We start from the raw sequence: 27989 nt of genomic DNA, 5'->3' as shown, positions 1-27989 counted from the left end.
CCCGTCTGTCTGACTGACTGTCCGTCTCTCTTTCAGCCTTGGCCTGCCCGGTCCACAGCCACTACGTGGAGGTGTGCCACGCCGTGCCCGGCTACCTGCACCGACCTCCAGGCGCCAGTCAAATGCGGCAGCCCCGCGGCCTGCGTGGAGGGCTGCGAGTGTGACCGGGGGTACGTCCAGAGCGACGGCGCCTGCGTCAAGCTGACAGACTGCGGCTGCCTGGACGGAAACAGCGACTATCACAATGTGAGCATCACGGGGAGGGGGTGAGGGGGGGGGGGGGGGTGCGAGGAGAGACAGAGAGACAGAGAGACAGAGAGAGAGACAGAAGAGAGAGAGAGAGAGAGAGCAGAGAGAGAGACAGAGAGAGAGACAGAGAGAGAGACAGAGAGACAGAGAGAGACAGAGAGAGAGAGAGACAGAGAGAGAGACACAGAGAGACAGAGAGACAGAGAGAGAGACACAGAGACAGAGAGAGAGAGAGAGACACAGAGAGACAGAGAGAGAGAGAGACAGAGACAGAGAGAGAGACACAGAGAGAGAGACACAGAGAGAGAGAGAGAGACACAGAGAGACAGAGAGAGAGAGACAGAGAGAGAGACACAGAGAGACAAAGAGAGACAGAGAGAGAGACACAGAGAGAGAGAGACACACACACAGAGACAGACAGAGAGAGACACAGAGAGAGACACAGAGAGAGGGAGACAGAGAGAGGGAGACAGAGAGAGGGAGACAGAGAGAGGGAGACAGAGAGAGAGAGAGACAGACAGAGAGAGAGACAGAGAGAGAGAGAGACAGAGAGAGAGAGAGACAGAGAGAGGCAGACAGAGAGAGAGAGAGAGAGACAGAGAGACAGACAGACAGAGAGAGAGAGAGAGAGACAGAGAGAGACAGACAGACAGAGAGAGAGAGAGACAGAGAGAGAGAGAGAGACAGAGAGAGAGAGAGACATGGTGGGGGGAGGGAGGAGGTGGAATCGCTGCCGGGGGGGTGGTTAACCCTCATCCACAGATATGTCTGATTGGATCGGGTCATCTTCGCGAGTGACTGTCATTGCAATGATAATACTGGCCTGTAGGGGGCGTTACTGTGGGGCCGGAGTGGGTGTCACTGCAGTAACGGGGGTGACCTACAGGGGGCGTTACTGTGGGGCTGGAGTGGGTGTTGCTGCAGTAATGGGGGTGACCTATAGGGGGCGTTACTGTGGGGCTGGAGTGGGTGCTGCTGCAGTAACGGGGGTGACCTATAGGGGGCGTTACTGTGGGGCTGGAGTGGGTGTTGCTGCAGTAACGGGGGTGACCTATAGGGGGCGTTCCTGTGGGGCTAGAGTGGGTGTTGCTGCAGTAACGGGGGTGACCTATAGGGGGCGTTACTGTGGGGCTGGAGTGGGTGTTGCTGCAGTAACGGAGGTGACCTATAGGGGCGTTACTGTGGGGCTGGAGTTGGTGTTGCTGCAGTAACGGGGTGACCTATAGGGGGCGTTCCTGTGGGGCTGGAGTGGGTGTCGCTGCAGTAACCGGGGTGACCTATAGGGGGCGTTACTGTGGTGCTGGAGTGGGTGTTGCTGCAGTAACCGGGGTGACCTATAGGGGGCGTTCCTGACCCCTCCTTGTTTCCACAGCTGGGAGATTCCTGGTTAACCCCCGGTTGCCGGGACTGGTGCCGATGTGTGGAACCCGGGATTTACCGCTGCCGGGAATTCCAGTGCGGGAAGGAGACCCTCTGCCCGTGACCGACGGGATTCGCCAGTGTAAACCCGAGGGTAAGCGGTTCAATCCCCATCCCGCTCCGGGATTCCCCCGCCCCTGCCCCACATCTCCAGGAGAGCCGGGAGCCCCTCCCTGCCTCTCCCCTCTGCCCCGCGCCCCCTCTCTGCCCCACGCCCCCCTCTCTGCCCCGCGCCCCCTCTCTGCCCCGCGCCCCCCTCTCTGCCCCCGCCCCCCTCTCTGCCCCGCGCCCCCCTCTCTGCCCCGCGCCCCCCTCTCTGCCCCCGCTCCCCCCTCTCTGCCCCCGCGCCCCCCTCTCTGCCCCACGCCCCCTCTCTGCCCCGCGCCCCCCTCTCTGCCCCGCGCCCCCCTCTCTGCCCACGCCCCCCTCTCTGCCCCACGCCCCCCTCTCTGCCCCGCGCCCCCTCTCTGCCCCGCGCCCCCCTCTCTGCCCCGCGCCCCCTCTCTGCCCCACTCCCCCTCTCTGGCCCGCGCCCCCCTCTCTGGCCCGCGCCCCCTCTCTGCCCCGCGCCCCCCTCTCTGCCCCGCGCCCCCCTCTCTGCCCCGCGCCCCCCTCTCTGCCCCGCGCCCCCCTCTCTGCCCTGTGCCCCCCTCTCTGCCCCGCTCCCCCTCTCTGCCCTGTGCCCCCCTCTCTGCCCCGCTCTCCCTCTCTGCCCCGTTCCCCCTCCCTGCCCCGCTCCCCCCTCTCTGCCCCCACTCCCCCTCTCTGCCCCGCTCCCCCCTCTCTGCCCCGCTCCCCCTCTCTTTCCCCGCTCCCCCTCTCTTTCCCCGCTCTCCCTCTCTGCCCCGTTCCCCCTCCCTGCCCGCTCCCCCTCTCTGCCCCGCTCCCCCTCTCTGCCCCGCTCCCCCTCTCTGCCCCGCTCCCCCTCTCTGCCCCGCTCCCCCTCCCTGCCTTTCCCCTCTGCCCCGCTCCCCCTCTCTGCCCCGCTCCCCCTCTCTGCCCCGCTCCCCCCTCTCTGCCCCGCTCCCCCTCTCTGCCCCGCTCCCCCTCTCTGCCCGCTCCCCCCCCCTCTGCCCCGCTCCCCCTCTCTGCCCCGCTCCCTTCCCCTCTCTGCCCCGCTCCCCCCTCTCTGCCCCGCTCCCCTCTCTGCCCCGCTCCCTCTCTCGCCCCGCTCCCCCTCTCTGCCCCGCTCCCCCCTCTCTGCCCCTCTCTGCCCTGCTCCCCCTCTCTGCCCCGCTCCCCCTCTCTGCCCTGCTCCCCCTCTCTGCCCCGCTCCCCCTCCCTGCCTTTCCCCTCTGCCTCGCTCCCCCGCTCTGCAACGCTCCCCCGCTCCCCCTCTCTGCCCCGCTCCCCCATCTCTGCCCCACTCCCCTCTCTGCCCCGCTCCCCCATCTCTGCCCCACTCCCCCTCTCTGCCCCGCTCCCCCTCTCTGCCCCGCTCCCCCTCTCTGCCCCACTCCCCCTCTCTGCCCACTCCCCCGTTCCCTCGCTCACTCCCCCTCACTCCCCCTCGCTCCCTCAGCTATCCCCCCCTCACCCCTCCTAAATCTCTCCCCTCTGCCCCCACCCCCTCCCACCCCTTGTGCCAGCCTTCCCGCGTGGTTTAATCCTCACCAACCGATGTGCGATGCCATGGGTCTCCGGGTGGGTGTGAAGGTGGGGGGGAGGGTGAAGGGGGAGGGGGCAGTGGGCACAGGGCGGGAAGGTACCCTCAGGACAGCTTCTCCCTGACACTCACCCCCTCCCCCCCCCCCCCAATCTCTGATCCCCGACACCCCACCACATGCCAAGGTCATGGCCATCCTGGACCCACTTTGGAAGGGCCAGTGTCCAACCTGGGCAAGGGTACCTCAGTGGCTAATAACCCCCCCGTTCCGGTTTAGCCGTACGCACCCTCCTTCTGGCACCCGTCACGCCCCCCCCCCCCCCCCCCCGGGGCAGGACCCGACCCTCAAGCTTCACATCCTGTTTAAAATGTCAACTTTATTTATCAGTGTCACAAGTAAGGCTGACATTAACACCGCAATGAAGTTACTGTGAGAATCCCCTAGTCGCCCCACACTCCGGCGCCCGTTCGGGTTACACTGAGGGAGAACTTAGCACGGCCAATGCACCCTAACCAGCACGTCTCCCGGACTGTGGGAGGAAACCGGAGCACCCGGAGGAAACCCACGCAGACACGGGGAGAACGTGCAGACTCCACACAGACAGTGACCCCAAACCGGGAATCGAACCCGGGTCCCTGGCGCTGTGAGGCAGCAGTGCTTACCATTGTGCCACCGGGAATCGAACCCGGGTCCCTGGCGCTGTGAGGCAGCAGTGTTAACCCACCGTGCCACCGTGCCGCCCTCCCTGAGGTCGGGGTGCTGACCCACTGCAATGCAAGACCTCCTCCGACGGCCAATTAACCCGGCAGCTGGCGAGCAGACAAAGGCCTTACAGTAAAGCATGCCGCCCACAGGGGTGTGGTGGACGTGTAGCGTGACCGGTGGCCCGGGTAACCGGCTGGACCTGCCGCTCTAACTGTTCCCCTCCCTCCCCCCTCTCCCCCTCCCCACTGCAGTGTTCCGTTCATGCCGCATCGCCGGGGACCCCCACTACCGGACCTTCGATGGCTACAGACACCACTTCCAGGGTCGCTACACGTACACCCTGACCAAGACCATCGCCCCCGGCGACTTGCCGCCCTTCAACATCGACGGCCAGAACGTGCGGAGGATCATCTTCAGCCGCGTCTCCTTCCTGCAAGCGGTCCACGTCGAGGTCTACGGCCACTCTGCCACCCTGATGAAGCGCGGCCGCCTGGTGGTGAGTGTCAGTCACCGGTGCTGTGCCCTCCGGGGGCTCTCAGCTGACTTACCGTGACGCAGTTCTCTTAAAGTTCATTTGCGGGGTGGCGCCAGGCCAGCGTTTGCTGCCCATTTCTAATCGCCCCTTGAACTCAGTGTCTCGCTCGGCCATTTCAGAGGGCAATTAAGATTCAATCACATTGGCTGTGGGGTCTGGTTAGTTACTGTGGGTAAAATAAGAATATGTTACTCTGGGTCTGACGGAAAAGTGTTACTCTGGGTACAGTGAGAATTTGTTACTCTGGGTATAACAAAAATTTGTTACTCTGGGTATAATGAGAATTTGTTACTCTGGGTACAGTGAGAATTTGTTACTCTGGGTCGAATGAAAATTTGTTACTCAGGGTAAATGAGAATTTGTTACTCAGGGTAAATGAGAATTTGTTACTCTGGGTACAAGGAGAATTTGTGACTCTGGGTCTAATGAAAATTTGTTACTCTGGGCAAATGAGAATTTGTTATTCTGGGTCCAATGAAAATTTGTTAGTCTGGGTAAATGAGAATTTGTTACTCTGGGTATAACAAGAATTTGTTACTCTGGGTAGAATGAGAATTTATTACTCTGGGTCTAATGAGAATTTGTTACTCAGGGTAAATGAGAATTTGTTACTCTGGGTACAATGAGAATTTGTTACTCTGGATATAATGAGAATTTGTTATTCTGGGTCTAACGAAAATTTGTTACTCTGGGTATAATGAGAATTAATTGCTCTGGGTACAATGAGAATTTGTTACTCTGGGTACAATGAGAATTTGTTACTCTGGGTACAGTGAGAATTTGTTACTCTGGGTACAGTGAGAATTTGTTACTCTGGGTATAATGAGAATTTATTACTCTGGGTATAATGAGAATTTGTTACTCTGGGTATAATGAGAATTTATTACTCTGGGTACAATGAGAATTTGTTACTCTGGGTACAATGAGAATTTGTTACTCTGGGTACAGTGAGAATTTGTTACTCTGGGTACAGTGAGAATTTGTTACTCTGGGTACACTGAGAATTTATTACTCTGGGTATAATGAGAAATTGTTACTCTGGGTACAGTGAGAATTTGTTACTCTGGGTACACTGAGAATTTATTACTCTGGGTATAATGAGAATTTGTTACTCTGGGTATAATGAGAATTTGTTACTCTGGGTCTAATGAGAATTTGTTACTCAGGGTAAATGAGAATTTGTTACTCAGGGTAAATGAGAATTTGTTACTCTGGGTACAATGAGAATTTATTACTCTGGGTCTAACGAAAATTTGTTACTCTGGGTATAATGAGAATTAATTGCTCTGGGTACAATGAGAATTTGTTACTCTGGGTACAATGAGAATTTGTTACTCTGGGTACAGTGAGAATTTGTTACTCTGGGTACAGTGAGAATTTGTTACTCTGGGTATAATGAGAATTTATTACTCTGGGTATAATGAGAATTTGTTACTCTGGGTATAATGAGAATTTATTACTCTGGGTACAATGAGAATTTGTTACTCTGGGTACAATGAGAATTTGTTACTCTGGGTACAGTGAGAATTTGTTACTCTGGGTACAGTGAGAATTTGTTACTCTGGGTACACTGAGAATTTATTACTCTGGGTATAATGAGAATTTGTTACTCTGGGTACAGTGAGAATTTGTTACTCTGGGTACACTGAGAATTTATTACTCTGAGTATAATGAGAATTTGTTACTCTGGGTATAATGAGAATTTGTTACTCTGGGTCTAATGAGAATTTGTTACTCAGGGTAAATGAGAATTTGTTACTCAGGGTAAATGAGAATTTGTTACTCTGGGTACAGTGAGAATTTGTTACTCTGGGTACAGTGAGAATTTGTTACTCTGGGTACATTGAGAACTTATTACTCTGCGTATAATGAGAATTTGTTACTCTGGGTACAATGAGAATTTGTTACTCTGGGTACACTGAGAATTTGTTACTCTGGGTACACTGAGAATTTATTACTCTGGGTATAATGAGAATTTATTACTCTGGGTATAATGAGAATTTGTTACTCTGGGTATCATGAGAATTTGTTACTCTGGGTAAATGAGAATTTATTACTCTGCGTCTCATGAAAATTTGTTACTCTGGATATAATGAGAATTTGTCACTCAGGGTAAATGAGAATTTATTACTCTGGGTATAATGAGAAGTTGTTACTCTGGGTACCATGAGAATTTGTTACTCTGGGTATAATGAGAATTTGTTACTCTGGGTATAATGAGAATTTATTACTCTGGGTACAGTGAGAATTTATTACTCTGGGTATAATGAGAATTTGTTACTCTGGGTATAATGAGAATTTGTTACTCTGGGTCTAACGAAAATTTATTATTCTGGGTTTAATGAGAATTTGTTACTCTGGGTACAGTGAGAAATTGTTTCTCTGGGTACAATGAGAATTTGTTACTCTGGGTACAATGAGAATTTGTCACTCAGGGTAAATGAGAATTTGTTACTCTGGGTATAATGAGAAGTTGTTACTCTGGGTACCATGAGAATTTGTTACTCTGGGTATAATGAGAATTTGTTACTCTGGGTACAGTGAGAATTTGTTACTCTGGGTAAATGAGAATTTGTTACTCTGGGTACAGTGAGAATTTGTTACTCTGGGTAAATGAGAATTTGTTACTCTGGGTACAGTGAGAATTTGTTACTCTGGGTACAATGAGAATTTGTTACTCTGGGTACAATGAGAATTTGTTACTCTGGGTCAATGAGAATTTGTTACTCAGGGTAAATGAGAATTTGTTACTCTGGGTCAATGAGAATTTGTTACTCTGGGTCAATGAGAATTTGTTACTCTGGGTCTAACGATAGATTTTCCCTGATTTCAGGTGGATGGGATTAGGGTCCAGCCTCCGTACCAGCCTCGGGAGGGACTTATGATCTCCCAGAGGGCCCGGGCGCTTCAACTTCACACAGACTTTGGCCTAACTGTGAACTTTGATGGCCGCAGCAGCGCAGGTAAGTGGTGCAGTCACCTCACCATGACCGAGTTCCCCGCTAACAGAGACACAGCAGAATGGATACAGAACTCTGTACTGTCAGGGGGAGTGTAGAGGGAGCTCTGTACTGTCAGGGGGAGTGTAGAGGGAGCTCTGTACTGTCAGGGGGGAGTGTAGAGGGAGCTCTGTACTGTCAGGGAGAGTGTAGAGGGAGCTCTGTACTGTCAGGGGGAGTGTAGAGGGAGCTCTGTACTGTCAGGGAGAGTGTAGAGGGAGCTCTGTACTGTCAGGGGGAGTGTAGAGGGAGCTCTGTACTGTCAGGGGGGAGTGTAGAGGGAGCTCTGTACTGTCAGGGGGAGTGTACTGTCAGGGGGGGAGTGTAGAGGGAGCTCTGTACTGTCAGGGGGAGTGTAGAGGGAGCTCTGTACTGTCAGGGGGAGTGTAGAGGGAGCTCTGTACTGTCAGGGGGGAGTGTAGAGGGAGCTCTGTACTGTCAGGGGGGGAGTGTAGAGGGAGCTCTGTACTGTCAGGGGGGAGTGTAGAGGGAGCTCTGTACTGTCAGGGGGGGAGTGTAGAGGGAGCTCTGAACTGTCAGGGGGAGTGTAGAGGGAGCTCTGTACTGTCAGGGGGGAGTGTAGAGGGAGCTCTGTACTGTCAGGAGGAGTGTAGAGGGAGCTCTGTACTGTCAGGGGGGAGTGTAGAGGGAGCTCTGTACTGTCAGGGGGAGTGTAGAGGGAGCTCTGTACTGTCAGGGGGAGTGTAGAGGGAGCTCTGTACTGTCAGGGGGAGTGTAGAGGGAGCTCTGTACTGTCAGGGGGAGTGTAGAGGGAGCTCTGTACTGTCAGGGGGAGTGTAGAGGGAGCTCTGTACTGTCAGTGGGAGTGTAGAGGGAGCTCTGTACTGTCAGGGGGGAGTGTAGAGGGAGCTCTGTACTGTCAGGGGGAGTGTAGAGGGAGCTCTGTACTGTCAGGGGGAGTGTAGAGGGAGCTCTGTACTGTCGGGGGGAGTGTAGAGGGAGCTCTGTACTGTCAGGGGGGAGTGTAGAGGGAGCTCTGTACTGTCAGGGGGAGTGTAGAGGGAGCTCTGTGCTGTCAGGGGGAGTGTAGAGGGAGCACTGGGTGCGAGATGCCCACACCGAAAGGGGGGGAGGAATCGATCGCAGAGTTTGTGAACATTTCCGGAGGAGAAGGATGTGGGAGAGCGGGCGAGGGCGGGATGGGGGAGTCAGGTCTGTGGGGAGCTGGAGGTGCAGGCGCTAATCCGAGTTCCGATTTTTCCCGGCAGAGATTATCCTGCCCAGCACTTACCGGGACCGCGTGCGAGGTCTCTGCGGAAACTTTGATGGGCGCAAGTACAACGAGTTCATGAAGCCCGACGGATCGGTGGTGAGGAGTGTCAGAGTGTTCGGGAAAAGCTGGCGGGTGCCACGGAGACGTGGGGCCCCTGACGACGCAGAGATGCCAAGACTGCACAAGTGAGTAGGGTATCGCCCACATCCCCTTCCTAATAGTTCATCCAATCATAGAACCCCCACAGGGCAGGAGGAGGCCATTCAGCCCATCGAATCTGCACCAACCACAATCCCACCCAGACCCTATCCCCAAAACCCCACATATTTATCCCACTAATCCCCCTGACACTAAGGGGCAATTTAGCACAGCCAATCCACCTAACCCACACATCTTTGGACACTAAGGGGCAATTTAGCATGGTCAATCCACCTAACCTGCACATCTTTGGATACTAAGGGGCAATTTAGCATGGCCAATCCACCTAACCTGCACATCTTTGGACACTAAGGGGCAATTTAGCATGGCCAATCCACCTAACCTACACATCCTTGGACACTAAGGGGCAATTTAGCATGGCCAATCCACCTAACCTACACATCCTTGGACACTAAGGGGCAATTTAGCATGGCCAATCCACCTAACCTGCACATCTTTGGACACTAAGGGGCAATTTAGCATGGCCAATCCACCTAACCCACACATCTTTGGACACTAAGGGGCAATTTAGCATGGCCAATCCACCTAACCTACACATCTTTGGACACTAAGGGGCCATTTAGCATGGCCAATCCACCTAACCTACACATCTTTGGACACTAAGGGGCCATTTAGCATGGCCAATCCACCTAACCTACACATCTTTGGACACTAAGGGGCCATTTAGCATGGCCAATCCACCTAATCCACACATCTTTGGACACTAAGGGGCAATTTAGCATGGTCAATCCACCTAACCTGCACATCTTTGGATACTAAGGGGCAATTTAGCATGGCCAATCCACCTAACCTGCACATCTTTGGACACTAAGGGGCAATTTAGCATGGCCAATCCACCTAACCTACACATCTTTGGACACTAAGGGACAATTTAGCATGGCCAATCCACCTAATCCACACATCTTTGGACACTAAGGGGCAATTTAGCATGGCCAATCCACCGAACCCACACATCTTTGAACACTAAGGGGCAATTTAGCATGGCCAATCCACCTAACCTACACATCTTTGGACACTAAGGGGCCATTTAGCATGGCCAATCCACCGAACCCACACATCTTTGGACACTAAGGGGCCATTTAGCATGGCCAATCCACCGAACCCACACATCTTTGAACACTAAGGGGCAATTTAGCATGGCCAATCCACCTAACCTGCACATCTTTGAACACTAAGGGGCAATTTAGCATGGCCAATCCTCCTAACCTACACATCTTTGGACACTAAGGGGCAATTTAGCATGGCCAATCCACCGAACCCACACATCTTTGGACACTGAGGGGCAATTTAGCATGGCCAATCCACCTAACCTGCACATCTTTGGACACTAAGGGGCAATTTAGCATGGCCAATCCACCTAACCTGCACATCTTTGGACACTAAGGGGCAATTTAGCATGGCCAATCCACCTAACCTGCACATCTTTGGACACTAAGGGGCAAGTTTGCATGGCCAATGCGCCTTACCCGCACATCTTTGATCTGTGGGAGGAAACCGGAGCACCCGGAGGAAACCGACGGGCAGGAATGTCTTTACTGAGCTGGCATGGGGCGGGGGGGAGGGGTGCGGGGGGGTGGTGGGGGGCAATATGTTCACCTTTGACCTCCCGTCTTCCATGTTCCACCAGGCGAGAAGTGGGTGAGCTGGACTCAGGGTTCAACACTGAATCCTGCAGCCCTCAGCAACTGGCCCTGATGAACAGCACCGACTACTGCGGGGCCTTATCCAGCCCGGTGGGGCCGTTCACCAGCTGCCATTCTACTGTGGACCCCACCAGCTACCAGGAGTAAGTGCCCACTTTTAGCGTTGTCCTTTTAAGGTGGGGGGGGGGGGGGCGGGGTGAGGGGAGGGGCGGGGGAGGTGTGCGGGGTGAGGGGGGGGGGTGACTCAGTTGCCCGTCGCGTCACCGAAACCTCCCCGGCATCGCTGGAGAATTGGGGAGGTTTACCCCCTCCCCTTGGTGGTGGGGGAGGGTGCCCGGGAAGATAATCTCAAGGGCAGGCCATGAGGACAAGAGATTTGCTTTACATTTCGAAGATCTTCCATCGCTTTGGCTTGACGGAATCAAAGATGGCGGCGGATGAGAGACTGGCAGTCGAGAAGCGGCCAATCGGGTAATGGTGCGCCGCTCACATTCCGATTGGTTGGCTGTGGCTGAGGGGGGCGGAGGAGGAGAGGCGGGGGGGGTTGGTCTCCACCATTTTGGGTCACTCAATGGCGGGATTGTTGGGGGAAGGAAAGTTGTGAGGGGGGAGGGAGGGGGAGGACACATGGGGGTGGGGGCACCAGGTCATGTGAGAATATGTCCGCCATCATGAGTTGGCAACCCAAGTCAATTGATTGAGAGAGAGAGAGAGAGAGAGCGAGGTCAAAGGGGGAGGGGGTCGAAGGTCATAGGGGAGGGCTGGGGCTAAGGCCAGGGAAAGGGTAAGCGAGGGAACTGCCTTTTACGAGGCAAGGCCTATTTTCCCTCGGTTAAGGCCAGGGTAGAAGGAATATTGGTCTGACAGTGAAAGGTGAGGGATTATTTACATTTGAACCTACGTCAAGGATCCTTCCAAGTGTTGCGAATTTGAGGAGAATGTTAAAACCTAGCATCGTAAAATTCTAAGAACAAAGAAAATTACAGCACAGGAACAGGCCCTTCGGCCCTCCAAGCCTGCACCGACCGTGCTGCCCGTCTGAACTAAAACCCCCTACCCTTCCGGGGACCGTATCCCTCTATTCCCATCCTATTCATGTATTTGTCAAGACGCACCTTAAAAGTCACTACCGTATCCACTTCCACTCCCTCCCCCGGCAGCGAGTTCCAGGCACCCACCACCCTCTGTGTAAAAAGACTTGCCTCGTACATCTCCTTTAAACCTTGCCCCTCGCACCTTAAACCTGTGCCCCCCTAGTCATTGACTCTTCCACCCTGGGGAAAAAGCTTCTGACTATCCACTCTGTCCATGCCCCTCATAATCTTGTAGACTTCTATCAGGTCTCCCCTCAACCTCCATCTTTCCAGTGAGAACAAACCAAGTTTCTCCACCCTCTCCTCATAGCTAATGCCCTCCAGACCAGGCAACATCCTGGTAAATCTTTTCTGTCCCCTCTCCAAAGCCTCCACATCCTTCTGGTAGTGTGGCGACCAGAATTGAACACTATATTCCAAGTGCGGCCTAACTAAGGTTCTATAAAGCGTCAACATGACTTGCCAATTTTTAAACTCAGTGCCCCGGCCGATGAAGGCAAGCATGCCGTATGCCTTCTTGACTACCTTCTCCACCTGCGTTGCCACTTTCAGTGACCTGTGTACCTGTACACCCAGATCCCTCTGCCTATCAATACTCTTAAGGGTTCTGCCATTTACTGTATATTTCCCATCTGTATTAGGCCTTCCATAATGCATTACCTCACATTTGTAACGCATTACCGCACATTTGTCACATTTTGCAATAATAATTGCAAAACGCTAGCAGGTGAAATCATTGCATGGTCCCTGCATATGGAGTACACAGACTGAAACATTTTGTCAAAGGCCAAACAGCAGTGTTGCCAAGACAACAGGCTGCTTTGTGTATTTTAGCCAATCAGTTTATGTCAGGTGCTTAGTGACTGGCAACCTATTAGATTTGAAACTGAGGCTTTGGTAACCTGAGAACCAATCATAATGTAGGAAATATTGATATGTCATCAGGGGTATAAGAGACGGGGGGGTGTGGGGGGGGGTGGTGGGCAGTGAGACAAAAGGGAAGAGCACCTGTCATCGTTCACAGCTCTGAGAGAGAGAGAGAGACTGGCTGGCTCTCATACCATTTATGTCTTAGAAGAAAGCCTCATCTCAATCGTAAAGATAGCAAAGAAGACAGAAGATTCCGCAAGATGACAAACTGGGTTGCAATTTAGAGAGTGACTAAAAATTCTATTTTTTTTTGTTAATAAGTGGGAATTGCATTTATCTAAACAGCATTCCACTCGTGTTTTATTCATTTTTTAATCGTTTCGATAACCTATTTACTCTTAGATGAATTAAGTGTGAATTGTTGATTTTACAGAGAGAGTGGAGGGAGTTATTTTGATTCAGTCACGAAAAGTTTCTGAAGAGCAGATTGTCCTATTTCTCACACTCACTTTAACAGATTATGAGGTGAGGGAGTCCTCTGCGAGAGGTTAGGTGTTAGTTCTCAGGGAGAGAATCACCCTCCCCTTCATGACACAAGCACCTTGAGACCGGAAAGTAATTCTCTGAAGGGCGGTCACTATCGTGGCGTCGGAACGCCGGGAGCCAGCGCGTGCACGCAGCAATGTCTCTCAAGCAACAATCTTGGCCAAGCAATGGGTGCAGATGATGGTGGGTGAGGCATAAGCATTGGCCTGGACACCGGGGAGAGGTCCCACCCAAATGGTGGGCCTCTGGTCAACGCCCACCCTCCTCACCCGGTCTGTCTGGGAGACTGGACGTTCCACTCCCCGCCTCGACCTCTCCTCCGAAAGACGGCACCTCCCAAAGTGTGGCGCACCCCCTCGGCACCGACCCTCTGACCTGGGCTCCAGGTAGGCCCGAACCGGGGGTTAGGAGCCTGAGTCCACACAGGGTCGGGTGACGCCAGCGGCGGGCTGAGAGGGAGGGCGGGACACTCTGACCCATTTTTCTGTCTAACCCCCCCCCCCACCTTCCTCCCCACCCCACAGGAACTGCGTGTTCGACCTCTGCGCGATCTACAACGACACCCAGCTGCTGTGTGAGAGATTTGAGGATTACGCACTGCGCTGCCAGGAACAGGGAGTGCAACTAAACACCTGGAGACAACGGACCGGCTGTGGTGAGTGAACCCTGACCTTATAGGATTTGATTTATTATTGTCACATGTATCGGGATACAGTGAAAAGTATTGTTTCTTGCGCGCGATACAGACAAAGCATACCGTTCATAGAGAAGGAAAGGAGAGAGTGCAGAATGTAGTGTTACAATCATAGCTAGGATGTAGAGAAAGATCAACTTAGTGCGAGGTAGGTCCATTCAAAAGTCTGACAGCAGCAGGGAAGAAGCTGTTCTTGAGTCGGTTGGTCCGTGCCCTCAGACTTTTGTATCTTTTTCCCGATGGAAGAGAGAATGTCCGGGGTGCGTGGGGGTCCTTGATTATGCCGGCTGCTTTTCCCCGAGGCAGCGGGAAGTGTAGACAGAGTCAATGGATGGGAGGCTGGTTTGCGTGATGGATTGGGCTACATTCACAACCTTTTGTAGTTCCTTGCGGTCTTGGGCAGAGCAGGAGCCCAGACCAAGCTGTGATACAACCAGAAATTGAAGCTAAACATCTCTGCTCCTGAACTTGGATCCGAAGTGAATGTTTAAAGTTTATTTATTAGTGTCACCAGTCGGCTTACATTAACACTGCAATGAAGTTACTGTGAAAATCCCCCGAGTCGCCACACTCCGGCGCCTGTTTGGGTAACACTGAGGGAGAATTTAGCATGGCCCAATGCACCCTAACCAGCACGTCTTTCGGACTGTGGGAGGAAACCGGAGCACCTGGAGAAAACCCACGCAGACACGGGGAGAATGTGCCGACTCCACACAGACAGTGCTTGACTCGCAACTGCCTCTCTGAAATGCCAAGCCAATCACTCAGTTCAAGGGCAACTAGGGATGGGCACGGGGGCACAGCGATCCGCGCTGCTGCCTCACAGCGCCAGGGACCCGGGTTCGATTCCCGGCTTGGGTCACTGTCTGTGTGGAGTTTGCACATTCTCCCCGTGTCTGCGTGGGTTTCCTCCGGGTGCTCCGGTTTCCTCCCACAGTCCAAAGATGTGTAGGTTAGGGGGATTGGCCATGCTAAATTGCCCCTTAGTGTCCAAAGATGTATAGGTTGGGTGGATTGGCCATGCTAAATTGCCCCTTAGTGTCCAAAGATGTGTAGGTTAGGTGGATTGGCCATGCTAAATTGCCCCTTAGTGTCCAAAGATGTGCAGGTTAGGGTGGATTGGCCATACTAAATTGCCCCTCAGTGTCCAAAGATGTGTAGGTTACAGGGATTGGCCATGCTAAATTGCCCCTTAGTGTCCAAAGATGTGCAGGTTGGGTGGATTGGCCATGCTAAATTGCCCCTTAGTGTCCAAAGATGTGCGGGTTAGGGTGGATTGGCCATGCTAAATTGTCCCTCAGTGTCCAAAGATGTGTCGGTTAGGTGGATTGGCCATGCTAAATTGTCCCTTAGTGTCCAAAGATGTGTAGGTTATGGGGATTGGCCATGCTAAATTGCCCCTTAGTGTCCAAAGATGTAGAGGTTGGGTGGATTGGCCATGCTAAATTGCCCCTTAGTGTCCAAAGATGTGCAGGTTGGGTGGATTGGCCATGCTAAATTGTCCCTCAGTGTCCAAAGATGTGTAGGTTAGGTGGATTGGCCATGCTAAATTGTCCCTTAGTGTCCAAAGATGTGGAGGTTAGGTGGATTGGCCTTGCTAAAGTGCCCCTTAGTATCCAAAGATGTGCGGGTTAGGTGGATTGGCCATGCTGAATTGCCCCTTAGTGTCCAAAGATGTGTAGGTTAGGTGGATTGGCCATGCTAAATTGTCCCTTAGTGTCCAAAGATGTGTAGGTTATGGGGATTGGCCATGCTAAATTGCCCCTTAGTGTCCAAAGATGTATAGGTTGGGTGGATTGGCCATGCTAAATTGTCCCTCAGTGTCCAAAGATGTGTAGGTTAGGTGGATTGGCCATGCTAAATTGCCCCTTAGTGTCCAAAGATGTGGAGGTTAGGTGGATTGGCCTTGCTAAAGTGCCCCTTAGTATCCAAAGATGTGCGGGTTAGGTGGATTGGCCATGCTAAATTGCCCTTACTGTCCAAAGATGTGCCGGTTAGGTGGATTGGCCATGCTAAATTGCCCCTTAGTGTCCTGGGATGTGTAAATTAGAGGAATTAGCTGGGTAAATATGTGGGGTTACGGGGATAGGGCCTGGGTGGGATCGTTGTTGGTGCAGACTCGATGGGCCGAATGGCCTCCTTCTGCACTGTTGGGTTTCTATGAAATGCTGGCCAAGCCAGTGACACCCCACGTCCCACGAATGAATGAACGGGGTGGGGGAAGGCGCGGGCTCCGCACAGACACTGACCTTAGGCCGGGAATCGAACCTGGGTCCCTGGCGCTGTGAGGCAGCGGTGCTAACCCACTGTGCCACCGTGCCGCTCCTTCCATTCTGAAGGGCCAACACACCATCCACAGGACGTCAATTGGCTGTGGGGCGCTATGTAAATGCAAGGTTTTATACTCGCCTTGCGGGGTATTTTTTAACCATTTGTTGTGGGTTAATGTTGGTCTATAACACTCTCTCTCTCTCTCGCGCACACAGGTATTGAGTGTCCCAGAAACAGTGTGTACAAGGTCTGTACGCATGCCTGCCCTGCCACATGCGCTGACTTGTCCGCACCCTCCGAGTGTACCTCCCCCTGCCTGGAAGGCTGCGAGTGTGAGCGGGGGTTCGTCCTGAGCGGATCCGAGTGCGTCCCATTCAACCAGTGCGGTTGCAGCTTCCGCAACCAGTATTACCAGGTCAGTCCGCCCTTCACAGACAGCGCCCCCCCCATCGTTCTAGAACCTTCATCCCTGCCTCATGGTTACCTGTACCACATTCAGCTGGGGGAGGGCGGGTGTTAGCCTTCTGGCGATTGGACGGGGCGAAAGCAGTTCAGAGGTCGCGGGGTCAGAACCCCATCGGGGCCAAACTTTTCCGGACTCGCTCGTCCCAAATCCGCCTGAAGTCAGCAGACATTTCCATTGTCCGCCCCGCACACATTCCCGTCGGGGGGGGGGAATGGGTAGGTAAAATTCAGGCCCAGGACTTTAGGCTAGGTCACACCTCAGAGTATCCTGTTCATTTCTGGTCGCCACATTAGAGGAAGGATGTGGGGGCTTTGGAGAGGGTGCAGAAGAGGTTTATAGAATCATAGAATCCCTACAGGGCAGAAGGAGGCCATTCAGCCCATCGAGTCTGCACCGACCACAATCCCAACCAGGCCCTATCCCCATATCCCAATGCATTTACCGCTAGTCCCGCTGACACTAAGGGGTAATTTAGCACGGCCAATCCACCTAACCTGCACATCTTTGGACACTAAGGGGCAATTTAGCACGGCCAATCCACCTAACCTGCACATCTTTGGACACTAAGGGGCAATTTAGCATGGCCAATCCACCTAACCTGCACATCTTTGGACACTAAGGGGCAATTTAGCATGGCCAATCCACCGAACCTGCACATCTTTGGACACTAAGGGGCAATTTAGCATGGCCAATCCCCCTAACCTGCACATCTTTGGACACTAAGGGGCAATTTAGCATGGCCAATCCCCCTAACCTGTACATCTTTGGACACTAAGTGGCAATTTAGCATGGCCAATCCACCTAACCTGCACATCTTTGAACACTAAGGGACAATTTAGCATGGCCAATCCACCTATATTGTACATATTTGGATACTAAGGGATAATTTAGCATGGCCAATCCACTTAAATTGTACATCTTTGGACACTAAGGGGCAATTTGGCATGGCCACTCCACCTAACCTACACATCTTTGGACACAAAGGGGCAGTTTAGCATGTCCAATCCACCTAACCTGCACATCTTTGGACACTAAGGGGCAATTTAGCATGGCCAATCCACCTAACCTGCACATCTTTGGACACTAAGGGGCAATTTAGCATGGCCAATCCACCTAATCCACCAGTTTCCCATGATGTTGCCTGGATTAGCGGGTTTGAGCTAGAAGGAGAGTCTGGACAAACTCGGATTGTTTTCTCTGGAGCAGCAAGGTTTAAAGCTTTTAAAGTTTATTTATCAGTGTCACAAGTCGGGTTACATTAACACCGCAATGAAGTTACTGTGAAAATCCCCCAGTCGCCACACTCCGGCGCCTGTTCGGGTAACACTGAGGGAGAATTTAGCACGGCCAATGCACCCTAACCAGCCCGTCTTTCAGACTGTGGGAGGAAACCGGAGCACCCGGAGGAAACCCACGCAGACACGGGGAGAACGTGCAGACTCCACACAGACAGTGACCCAAGCCGGGAATTGAACCCGGGTCCCTGGCGCTGTGAGGCAGCAGTGTTAACCCACTGTGCCACTGTGCCACCCCAGAGGCTGAGGGGAGACCTGATATAAGTCGATAAAACTATGAGAGGCTTAGAAAGGGTCTACCCTGCACCTCCTGCTCCCCAGAGCCACCCCCGTGTTGGTCTCAAGATTACCCCCGCCCTCTGTGATGGTTTCAAGGTCTCCCCCTGATGCCAGTTTCAAGGTCTCTCCTCCGCCCCCACCCCCCCCCCCCCCACCCCCACCCCGTGCTGGTTTCAGGGATTCCCCACCCTGGTGTCCCCCCACAAGGTCACTCTTCCATCCCCCACCTCAGTTTCAAGGTTCCCCCCTTGATACCAGTTTCAAGGTCTCCCCCCACCCCATGGTCCTTGTTTTGAGCTTTTCCCTGTGTTAGTTTGATGTTCTCCTCCCAGCCCCCCCCTCCCCACCCCATCCCTCACCCCACCCCCCCACCCCTCCCCCCCTCCCCCGCCCCTCCCACCCCGCCCCTCCCCCCCCCGCCCCTCCCCCCGCCCCTCCCACCCCGCCCCTCCCCCCCCGCCCCTCCCCCCCCCGCCCCTCCCACCCCGCCCCTCCCACCAAGCCCCTGCTCCTGAGATCCAATCGCTGATCTTATCCAATGGTCTCTCTGTATCTCCTGCAGTTACATGAACATTTCATCCTGAACAAGTGTCAGCAGCAGTGTGTCTGCAGCAACACCCAGAGCGTCCAGTGTCGGCAAAAACAGTGCCCAAGTGCTCAGATCTGCACCGTCTACAACTACACCCTGGGCTGCTTCACAAGTAAGAGGGGGACAGGACTGGGGGGAAGGGGAGGGGGAGAGGGAGGGGTGGTCACTGGACAGAAATATAGTGACAATTTGATTTGATTTGGATTGATTTGATTTGGATTCATCTGATTTGGATTGATTTGATTTGGATTGATTTGATTTGGATTCATCTGATTTGGATTCATCTGATTTGGATTGATTTGATTTGGATTGATTTGATTTGGATTAATTTGATTTGGATTAATTTGATTTGGATTGATTTGATTTGGATTGATTTGATTTGGATTCATCTGATTTGATTCATCTGATTTGGATTGATTTGATTTGGATTGATTTGATTTGGATTCATCTGATTTGGATTCATCTGATTTGGATTGATTTGATTTGGATTGATTTGATTTGGATTCATCTGATTTGGATTGATTTGATTTGGATTCATCTGATTTGGATTGATTTGATTTGGATTGATTTGATTTGGATTGATTTGATTTGGATTCATCTGATTTGGATTCATCAGATTTGGATTGATTTAATTTGGATTGATTTGATTTGGATTGATTTGATTTGGATTCATCTGATTTGGATTCATTAGATTTGGATTGATTTGATTTGGATTGATTTGATTTGGATTAATCTGATTTGGATTCATCAGATTTGGATTCATTTGATTTGGATTGATTTGATTTGGATTTATTTGATTTGGATTCATCTGATTTGGATTCATCTGATTTGGATGGAATTGATTACATATAATTTGATTTCATTCGATTATATTAAATTTGATTTGATTCGATTTGGATTGAATTGATTTGATTTAATTTGAATTGATTTAATTTTATATGATTTGAATTGGATTGGATTTGATTTGATTTATTATTGTCACATGTGTTGGGATACAATGAAAAGTATTATTTCTTGCGCGCTATACATACAAAGCATACCGTTCATAGAGAAGGAAAGGAGAGTGCAGAATGTAGTGTTACAGTCATAGCCAGGGTGTAGAGAAAGATCAACTTAATGTGAGGTAGGTCCATTCAAAATTCTGACAGCAGCAGGGAAGAAGCTGTTCTTGAGTCGGTTGGTACGTGACCTCAGACTTTTGTATCTTTTTCCCGACGGAAGAAGGTGGAAGAGAGAATGTCCGGGGTGCGTGGGGGTCCTTGATTATGCTGGCTGCTTTTCCCCGAGGCAGCGGGAAGTGTAGACAGAGTCAATGGATGGGAGGCTGGTTTGCGTGATGGATTGGGCTACATTCACGACCCTTTGTAGTTCCTTGCGGTCTTGGGCAGAGCAGAAGCCCAGACCAAGCTGTGATACAACCAGAAAGAATGCTTTCTATGGTGCATCTGTAAAAGTTGGTGAAGGTCCCATCAACCACCAGCAAGTCTTGGGTCAGCAGATAAAGAAGAAATCAGTAATTCATTAGAAGGCGAGGAACAGGACGGGGTAACGAGGGCCCTGTCACTGACTCAGACTGTAAGGGATCAAATTACTCACCCTCACCACTGTGCAGGACAAGTGATGAGGGAAAAGGGGACCGGAGCTAAAGAGACTCCTCTCATGGGCTTAGACTCAGTGTAGACAGAGCTTCACTCTGTATCTAACCCCGTGCTGCACCTGTCCTGGGAGTGTTTGATGGGGGACAGTGCAGAGGGAGCTTTACTCTGGATCTAACCCCGTGCTGTACCTGTCCTGGGAGTGTTTGATGGGGGACAGTGCAGAGGGAGCTTTACTCTGGATCTAACCCCGTGCTGTACCTGTCCTGGGAGTGTCTGATGGGGGACAGTGTAGAGGGAGCTTTACTCTGTATCTAACCCCGTGCTGTACCTGTCCTGGGAGTGTTTGATGGGGGACAGTGTAGAGGGAGCTTTACTCTGTATCTAACCCCGTGCTGTACCTGTCCTGGGAGTGTCTGATGGGGGACAGTGTAGAGGGAGCTTTACTCTGTATCTAACCCCGTGCTGTACCTGTCCTGGGAGTGTTTGATGGGGGACAGTGTAGAGGGAGCTTTACTCTGTATCTAACCCCATGCTGTACCTGTCCTGGGAGTGTTTGATGGGGGGACAGTGTCGAGGGAGCTTTACTCTGTATCTAATCCCGTGCTGTACCTGTCCTGGGAGTGTTTGATGGGGGGACAGTGTAGAGGGAGCTTTACTCTGTATCTAACCCCGTGCTGTACCTGTCCTGGGAGTGTTTGATGGGGGATGGACGGTGTAGAGGGAGCTTTACTCTGTATCTAAGCCTGACAGAGTGATGTTGGGTGGATTCTAGTCAATGGGATGTGTTTGCCATTTCAATCCCTCTGTGTCTCTTCCTCTTTCCCCTCTCTGTCGTGCAGGCGGGCCTTGCCTGAGTTCTCCCTGCCAGAATGGTGGCACCTGCCACGCCTCGGGAACTAACTTCACGTGCGACTGTGCCCTTGGATTCAGCGGGAGACTGTGTGAGACGGAGGATGTGATCGCAGGTAAGGAGTCGCCACGAATCCCACCAATTTAACCCCGCGAGGGAGGGTAAAATAAGCATTGACCTGTCGTTCCCGCCACGAGGTGTGACTACAACAAAGTGTGCAACTAGTCGTCACAATGCCAGCCTTGCCGATGGACACATTCTGTGGTCAGGCACATCCTTGGCCTTCTAAGTAGCGCAGGTGGACCCCGAGACCGTATCTAGGGTGAGGCTTCTCACAAAGTGTGACTGAAGTCATCGGGACAAAGGCCGAGTGACCTGCGCAGATCACATTGCAGGTGATCACACTTCAGAGCTTCCTGAATGCACACATTTCATTTCCCAGCGATTGATAGAAAAGACATCATTTCAACGATGCCAGAATTCAGAGGAGCAGAATGAGGCCACTCGGTCCATCGAGTCTGCCCCGCCATTCGATCATGGCTGATATTTTTCTCATCCCCATTCTCTTGCCCTTTCCCCCATACCCCCCTGACCCCCTTATCAATCAAGAACCTATCTATCTCTGTCTTAAAGACACTCAATGACCCGGCCTCCACAGCCTTCTGCGGCAAAGACTTCCACAGATTCGCCACTCCCTGGCTGAAGAAATTCCTCCTCATCTCTGTTTTAAAGGATTGTCCCTTTAGCCTGAGGTTGTTCCCTCTGGTTCTAGTTTTTCCGACTCGTGGAAACATCCTCTCCACGTCCACTCTATCCAGGCCTCGCAGTATCCTGTAAGTTTCAATAAGATCCCCCCCCTCATCCTTCTAAACTCCAACAAGTACAGACCCAGAGACCTCAACCCGTTCCTCATACGACAAGCTCTTCATTCCAGGGATCATTCTTGTGAACCTCCTCTGGACCCTTTCCAAGGCCAGCACATCCTTCCTTAGATACGGGGCCCAAAACTGCTCACAATATTCCAAATGGGGGGGTCTGACCAGAGCTTTACACAGCCTCAGAATGCGGTCAGAGAGGGAGGATGGAGTGAAATCTTTCTGACCACAGCATGTTCCAGAAGTGTTTCCCAGCCAATGCTGCCACCATTACCATGTCAGAGGTCGCAATCTGACACAAAGATAGACCCCCAATGTCCCGACCCACTCTCTCTCTCCCCCATCGCCGTCCCCAAAGGCTGTTCCCAAACTACCTCCCGCAACGAGCTCTTCTCCCGCTCAGTGGATCTCTATCCCCCCCGGCTCCACTGGTTGTCCCCGTGCCCCCCATTGCCTCCCTCCCCCTTCCGCTCTGGCTCTCAGCCCCCACCCACCCCCCCCCGCCTCACTGCCCTCCCCTTGTCCCACAGACCAAAGATGTGCAGGTTAGGTGGATTGGCCATGCTAAATTGCCCCTTAGTGTCCAAAGGTGTGTAGGTTAGGTGGATTGGCCATGCTAAATTGGCCCTTCGTGTCCAAAGATAGAACATAGAACAGTACAGCACAGAACGGGCCCTTCGGCCCACGATGTTGTGCCGAGCTTTATCTGAAACCAAGATCAAGCTATCCCACTCCCTATCATCCTGGTGTGCTCCATGTGCCTATCCAATAACCGCTTAAATGTTCCTAAAGTGTCTGACTCCACTATCACTGCAGGCAGTCCATTCCACACCCCAACCACTCTCTGCGTAAAGAACCTACCTCTGATATCCTTCCTATATCTCCCACCATGAACCCTATAGTTATGCCCCCTTGTAACAGCTCCATCCACCCGAGGAAATAGTCTTTGAACGTTCACTCTATCTATCCCCTTCATCATTTTATAAACCTCTATTAAGCCTCCCCTCAGCCTCCTCCGCTCCAGAGAGAACAGCCCTAGCTCCCTCAACCTTTCCTCATAAGACCTACCCTCCAAACCAGGCAGCATCCTGGTAAATCTCCTCTGCACTCTATCCAGCGCTTCCACATCCTTCTTATAGTGAGGTGACCAGAACTGCACACGATATTCCAAATGTGGTCTCACCAAGGTCCTGTACAGTTGCAGCATAACCCTACGGCTCTTAAACTCCAACCCCCTGTTCATAAAAGCTAACACACTATAGGCCTTCTTCACAGCTCTATCCACTTGAGTGGCAACCTTTAGTGATCTGTGGATATGGACCCCAAGATCTCTCTGTTCCTCCACAGTCTTCAGAACCCTACCTTTGACCCTGTAATCCACATTTAAATTAGTCCTACCAAAATGAATCACCTCACATTTATCAGGGTTCAACTCCATTTGCCATTTTTCAGCCCAGCTTTGCATCCTATCTATGTCTCTTTGCAGCCTACAACAGCCCTCCACCTCATCCACTACTCCACCAATCTTGGTGTCATCAGCAAATTTACTGATCCACCCTTCAGCCCCCTCCTCTAAGTCATTAATAAAAATCACAAAGAGCAGAGGACCAAGCACTGATCCCTGCGGCACTCCGCTAGCAACCTGCCTCCAATCCGAAAATTTTCCATCGACCACCACCCTCTGTCTTCGATCAGACAGCCAGTTACCTATCCAATCGGCCAACTTTCCCTCTATCCCACACCTCCTCACTTTCATCATAAGCCGACCATGGGGGACCTCATCAAACGCCTTACTAAAATCCATGTATATGACATCAACTGCCCTACCTTCATCAACACACTTAGTTACCTCCTCAAAAAATTCTATCAAATTTGTGAGGCACGACTTGCCCTTCATGAATCCGTGCTGACTATCCCGGATTAATCCGCATCTTTCTAAATGGTCGTAAATCCCATCTCTAAGGACCTTTTCCATCAATTTACCAACCACCGAAGTAAGACTAACCGGTCTATAATTACCAGGGTCATTTCTATTCCCTTTCTTAAACAGAGGAACAACATTCGCCATTCTCCAGTCCTCTGGCACCATCCCCGTGGACAGTGAGGACCCAAAGATCAAAGCCAAAGGCTCTGCAATCTCATCCCTTGCCTCCCAAAGAATCCTAGGATACATTTCATCAGGCCCAGGGGACTTATCGACCTTCAGTTTATTCAAAACTGCCAGGACATCCTCCCTCCGAACATCTATTTCCTCCAGCCTGTAACACCTTCTCTTCCTCAAAAACATGGCCCCTCTCCTTGGTGAACACTGAAGAAAAGTATTCATTCATCACCTCGCCTATCTCTACTGACTCCATAAACAAGTTCCCACTACTGTCCTTGACCGGCCCTAACCTCACCCTGGTCATTCTTTTATTCCTCACATAAGAGTAAAAAGCCTTTGGGTTTTCCTTGATCCGACCCGCCAAGGACTTCTCATGTCCCCTCCAAGCTCTCCTAAGCCCCCTCTGAGTAATTCATTAGAAGGCGAGGAACAGGACGGGGTAACGAGGGCCCTGTCACTGACTCAGACTGTAAGGGTTCAAATTACTCACCCTCACCACTGTGCAGGACAAGTGATGAGGGAAAAGGGGACCGGAGCGAAAGAGACTCCTCTCATGGGCTTAGACTCAGCGTAGAGGGAGCTTCACTCTGTATCTAACCCCGTGCTGTACCTGTCCTGGGAGTGTTTGATGGGGGGACAGTGTAGAGGGAGCTTTACTCTGTATCTAACCCCGTGCTGTACCTGTCCTGGGAGTGTTTGATGGGGGACAGTGTAGAGGGAGCTTTACTCTGTATCTAACCCTGTGCTGTACCTGTCCTGGTAGTGTTTGATGGGGACAGTGTAGAGGGAGCTTCACTCTGTATCTAACCCCGTGCTGTACCTGTCCTGGAAGTGTTTGATGGGGGGACAGTGTAGAGGGAGCTTTACTCTGTATCTAACCCCGTGCTGTACCTGTCCTGGGAGTGTTTGATGGGGACAGTGCAGAGGGAGCTTTACTCTGTATCTAACCCCGTCCTGTACCTGACCTGGGAGTGTTTGATGGGGGATGGACAGTGTAGAGGAAGCTTTAGTCTGTATCTAACCCCGTGCTGTACCTGTCCTGGGAGTGTTTGATGGGGGGACAGTGCAGAGGGAGCTTTGCTCTGTATCTAACCCCGTGCTGTACCTCTCCAGGGAGTGTTTGATGGGGGATGGACGGTGTAGAGGGAGCTTTACTCTGTATCTGACCCCGTGCTGTACCTGTTCTGGGAGTGTTTGATGAGGGACAGTGTAGAGGGAGCTTTACTCTGTATCTAACCCCGTGCTGTACCTGTCCTGGGAGTGTTTGATGGGGACAGTGTAGAGGGAGCTTTACTCTGTATCTAACCCTGTGCTGTACCTGTCCTGGGAGTGTTTGATGGGGGACAGTGTAGAGGGAGCTTTACTCTGTATCTAACCCTGTGCTGTACCTGTCCTGGGAGTGTTTGATGGGGACAGTGTAGAGGGAGCTTCACTCTGTATCTAACCCTGTGCTGTACCTGTCCTGGAAGTGTTTGATGGGGGACAGTGTAGAGGGAGCTTCACTCTCAATCTAACCCCGTGCTGTACCTATCCTGGGAGTGTTTGATGGGGGACAGTGTAGAGGGAGCTTCACTCTGTATCTAACCCCGTGCTGTATCTGTCCTGGGAGTGTTTGATGGAGACAGTGTAGAGTGAGCTTTACTCTGTATCTAACCCCGTGCTGTACCTGTCCTGGGGGTGTTTGATGGGGACAGTGTAGAGGGAGCTTTACTCTGTATCTAACCCCGTGCTGTCCCTGCCCTGGGATGTTTGATGGGGACAGTGTCGAGGGAGCTTTACTCTGTATCTAACCCCGTCCTGTACCTGACCTGGGAGTGTTTGATGGGGGATGGACAGTGTAGAGGGAGCTTTAGTCTGTATCTAACCCCGTGCTGTACCTGTCCTGGGAGTGTTTGATGGGGGGACAGTGCAGAGGGACTTTGCTCTGTATCTAACCCCGTGCTGTACCTCTCCAGGGAGTGTTTGATGGGGGATGGACGGTGTAGAGGGAGCTTTACTCTGTATCTGACCCCGTGCTGTACCTCTCCAGGGAGTGTTTGATGGGGGACAGTGCAGAGGGAGCTTTACTCTGTATCTAACCCTGTGCTGTACCTGTCCTGGGAGTGTTTGATGGGGGACAGTGTAGAGGGTGCTTTACTCTGTATCTAACCCCGTGCTGTACCTGTCCTGGGAGTGTTTGATGGGGGACAGTGTAGAGGGAGCTTTACTCTGTATCTCACCCCGTGCTGTACCTGTCCTGGGAGTGTTTGATGGGGGACAGTGTAGAGGGAGCTTTACTCTGTATCTAACCCCGTGCTGTACCTGTCCTGGGAGTGTTTGATGGGGGGACAGTGTAGAGGGAGCTTTACTCTGTATCTAACCCCGTGCTGTACCTGTCCTGGGAGTGTTTGATGGGGGATGGACGGTGTAGAGGGAGCTTTACTCTGTATCTGAGCCTGACAGAGTGATGTTGGGTTGATTCTAGTCAATGGGATGTGTTTGCCATTTCAATCCCTCTGTGTCTCTTCCTCTTTCCCCTCTCTGTCGTGCAGGCGGGCCTTGCCTGAGTTCTCCCTGCCAGAATGGTGGCACCTGCCACGCCTGGGGAACTAACTTCACGTGCGACTGTGCCCTTGGATTCAGCGGGAGACTGTGTGAGACGGAGGATGTGATCGCAGGTAAGGAGTCGCCACGAATCCCACCAATTTAACCCCGCGAGGGAGGGTAAAATAAGCATTGACCTGTCGTTCCCGCCACGAGGTGTGACTACAACAAAGTGTGCAACTAGTCGTCACAATGCCAGCCTTGCCGATGGACACATTCTGTGGTCAGGCACATCCTTGGCCTCCTAAGTAGCGCAGGTGGACCCCGAGCCGTATCTAGGGTGAGGCTTCTCACAAAGTGTGACTGAAGTCATCGGGACAAAGGCCGAGTGACCTGCGCAGATCACATTGCAGGTGATCACACTTCAGAGCTTCCTGAATGCACACATTTCATTTCCCAGCGATTGATAGAAAAGACATCATTTCAACGATGCCAGAATTCAGAGGAGCAGAATGAGGCGGCACGGTAGCGCAGTGGTTAGCACTGCTGCTTCACAGCTCCAGGGACCTGGGTTTCATTTCCCGCTTGGGTCACTGTCTGTGTGGAGTTTGCACATTCTCCTCGTGTCTGCGTGGGTTTCCTCCGGGTGCTCCGGTTTCCTCCCACAGTCCAAAGATGTGCGGGTTAGTTGATTGGCCATGCTAAAATTGCCCCTTAGTGTCCTGGGATGCGGAGGTTAGAGGGATTAGTGGGTAAAATATGTAGGGATATGGGGGTAGGGCCTGGGTGGGATTGTGGTCGGTGCAGACTCGATGGGCCGAATGGCCTCTTTCTGTACTGTAAGGTTTCTATGATTTCTATGAAGAGGCCACTCAGCCCATCAAGTCTGCCCCGCCATTCAATCATGGCTGATATTTTTCTCATCCCCATTCTCCTGCCTTTTCCTAATCCCTGATCCCCTTATTAATCAAGAACCGATCTATCTCCGTCTTGAAGACACTCAATGACCCGGCCTCCACAGCCTTCTGCGGCAAAGAGTTCCACAGATTCACCCACCCTCTGGTTGAAGAAATTCCTCCTCATCTCTGTTTTAAAGGATCGTCCCTTTAGCCTGAGGTTGTGCCCTCTGGTTCTAGTTTTTCCGACTCGTGGAAACATCCTCTCCACGTCCACTCTATCCAGGCCTCGCAGTATCCTGTAAGTTTCAATACGATCCCCCCTCATCCTTCTAAACTCCAAGTACAGACCCAGAGTCCTCAACCCGTTCCTCATACGACAAGCTCTTCATTACAGGGATCATTCTTGTGAACCTCCTCTGGGACCCT

At 52.1% G+C, this 27989-nt stretch overlaps 1 protein-coding gene across 1 annotated transcript; it reads left to right on the top strand.

The window, feature by feature from the left end:
- Positions 1–85: 85 nt before the first annotated feature.
- Positions 86–26798, top strand: LOC144490689 (zonadhesin-like; the record flags this gene model as incomplete). Its single annotated transcript, XM_078208391.1, has 11 exons — positions 86–246; positions 1622–1762; positions 4232–4476; positions 7349–7478; positions 8744–8933; positions 10595–10753; positions 13645–13775; positions 16301–16500; positions 18688–18826; positions 21152–21277; positions 26673–26798. Coding segments are annotated over exons 2-11 (1543 nt in total), but the record flags the coding sequence as incomplete, so codon positions are not given.
- Between the last annotated feature and the right edge of the window lie 1191 nt (positions 26799–27989).

The sequence above is a fragment of the Mustelus asterias genome, unplaced genomic scaffold (genome assembly GCF_964213995.1).
Source record: "Mustelus asterias unplaced genomic scaffold, sMusAst1.hap1.1 HAP1_SCAFFOLD_3617, whole genome shotgun sequence".
NCBI classification, from domain to species: domain Eukaryota; kingdom Metazoa; phylum Chordata; class Chondrichthyes; order Carcharhiniformes; family Triakidae; genus Mustelus; species Mustelus asterias.
Note: the sequence above shows the minus strand (reverse complement) of the source record. Positions and strands in the feature narration are given on the sequence as shown.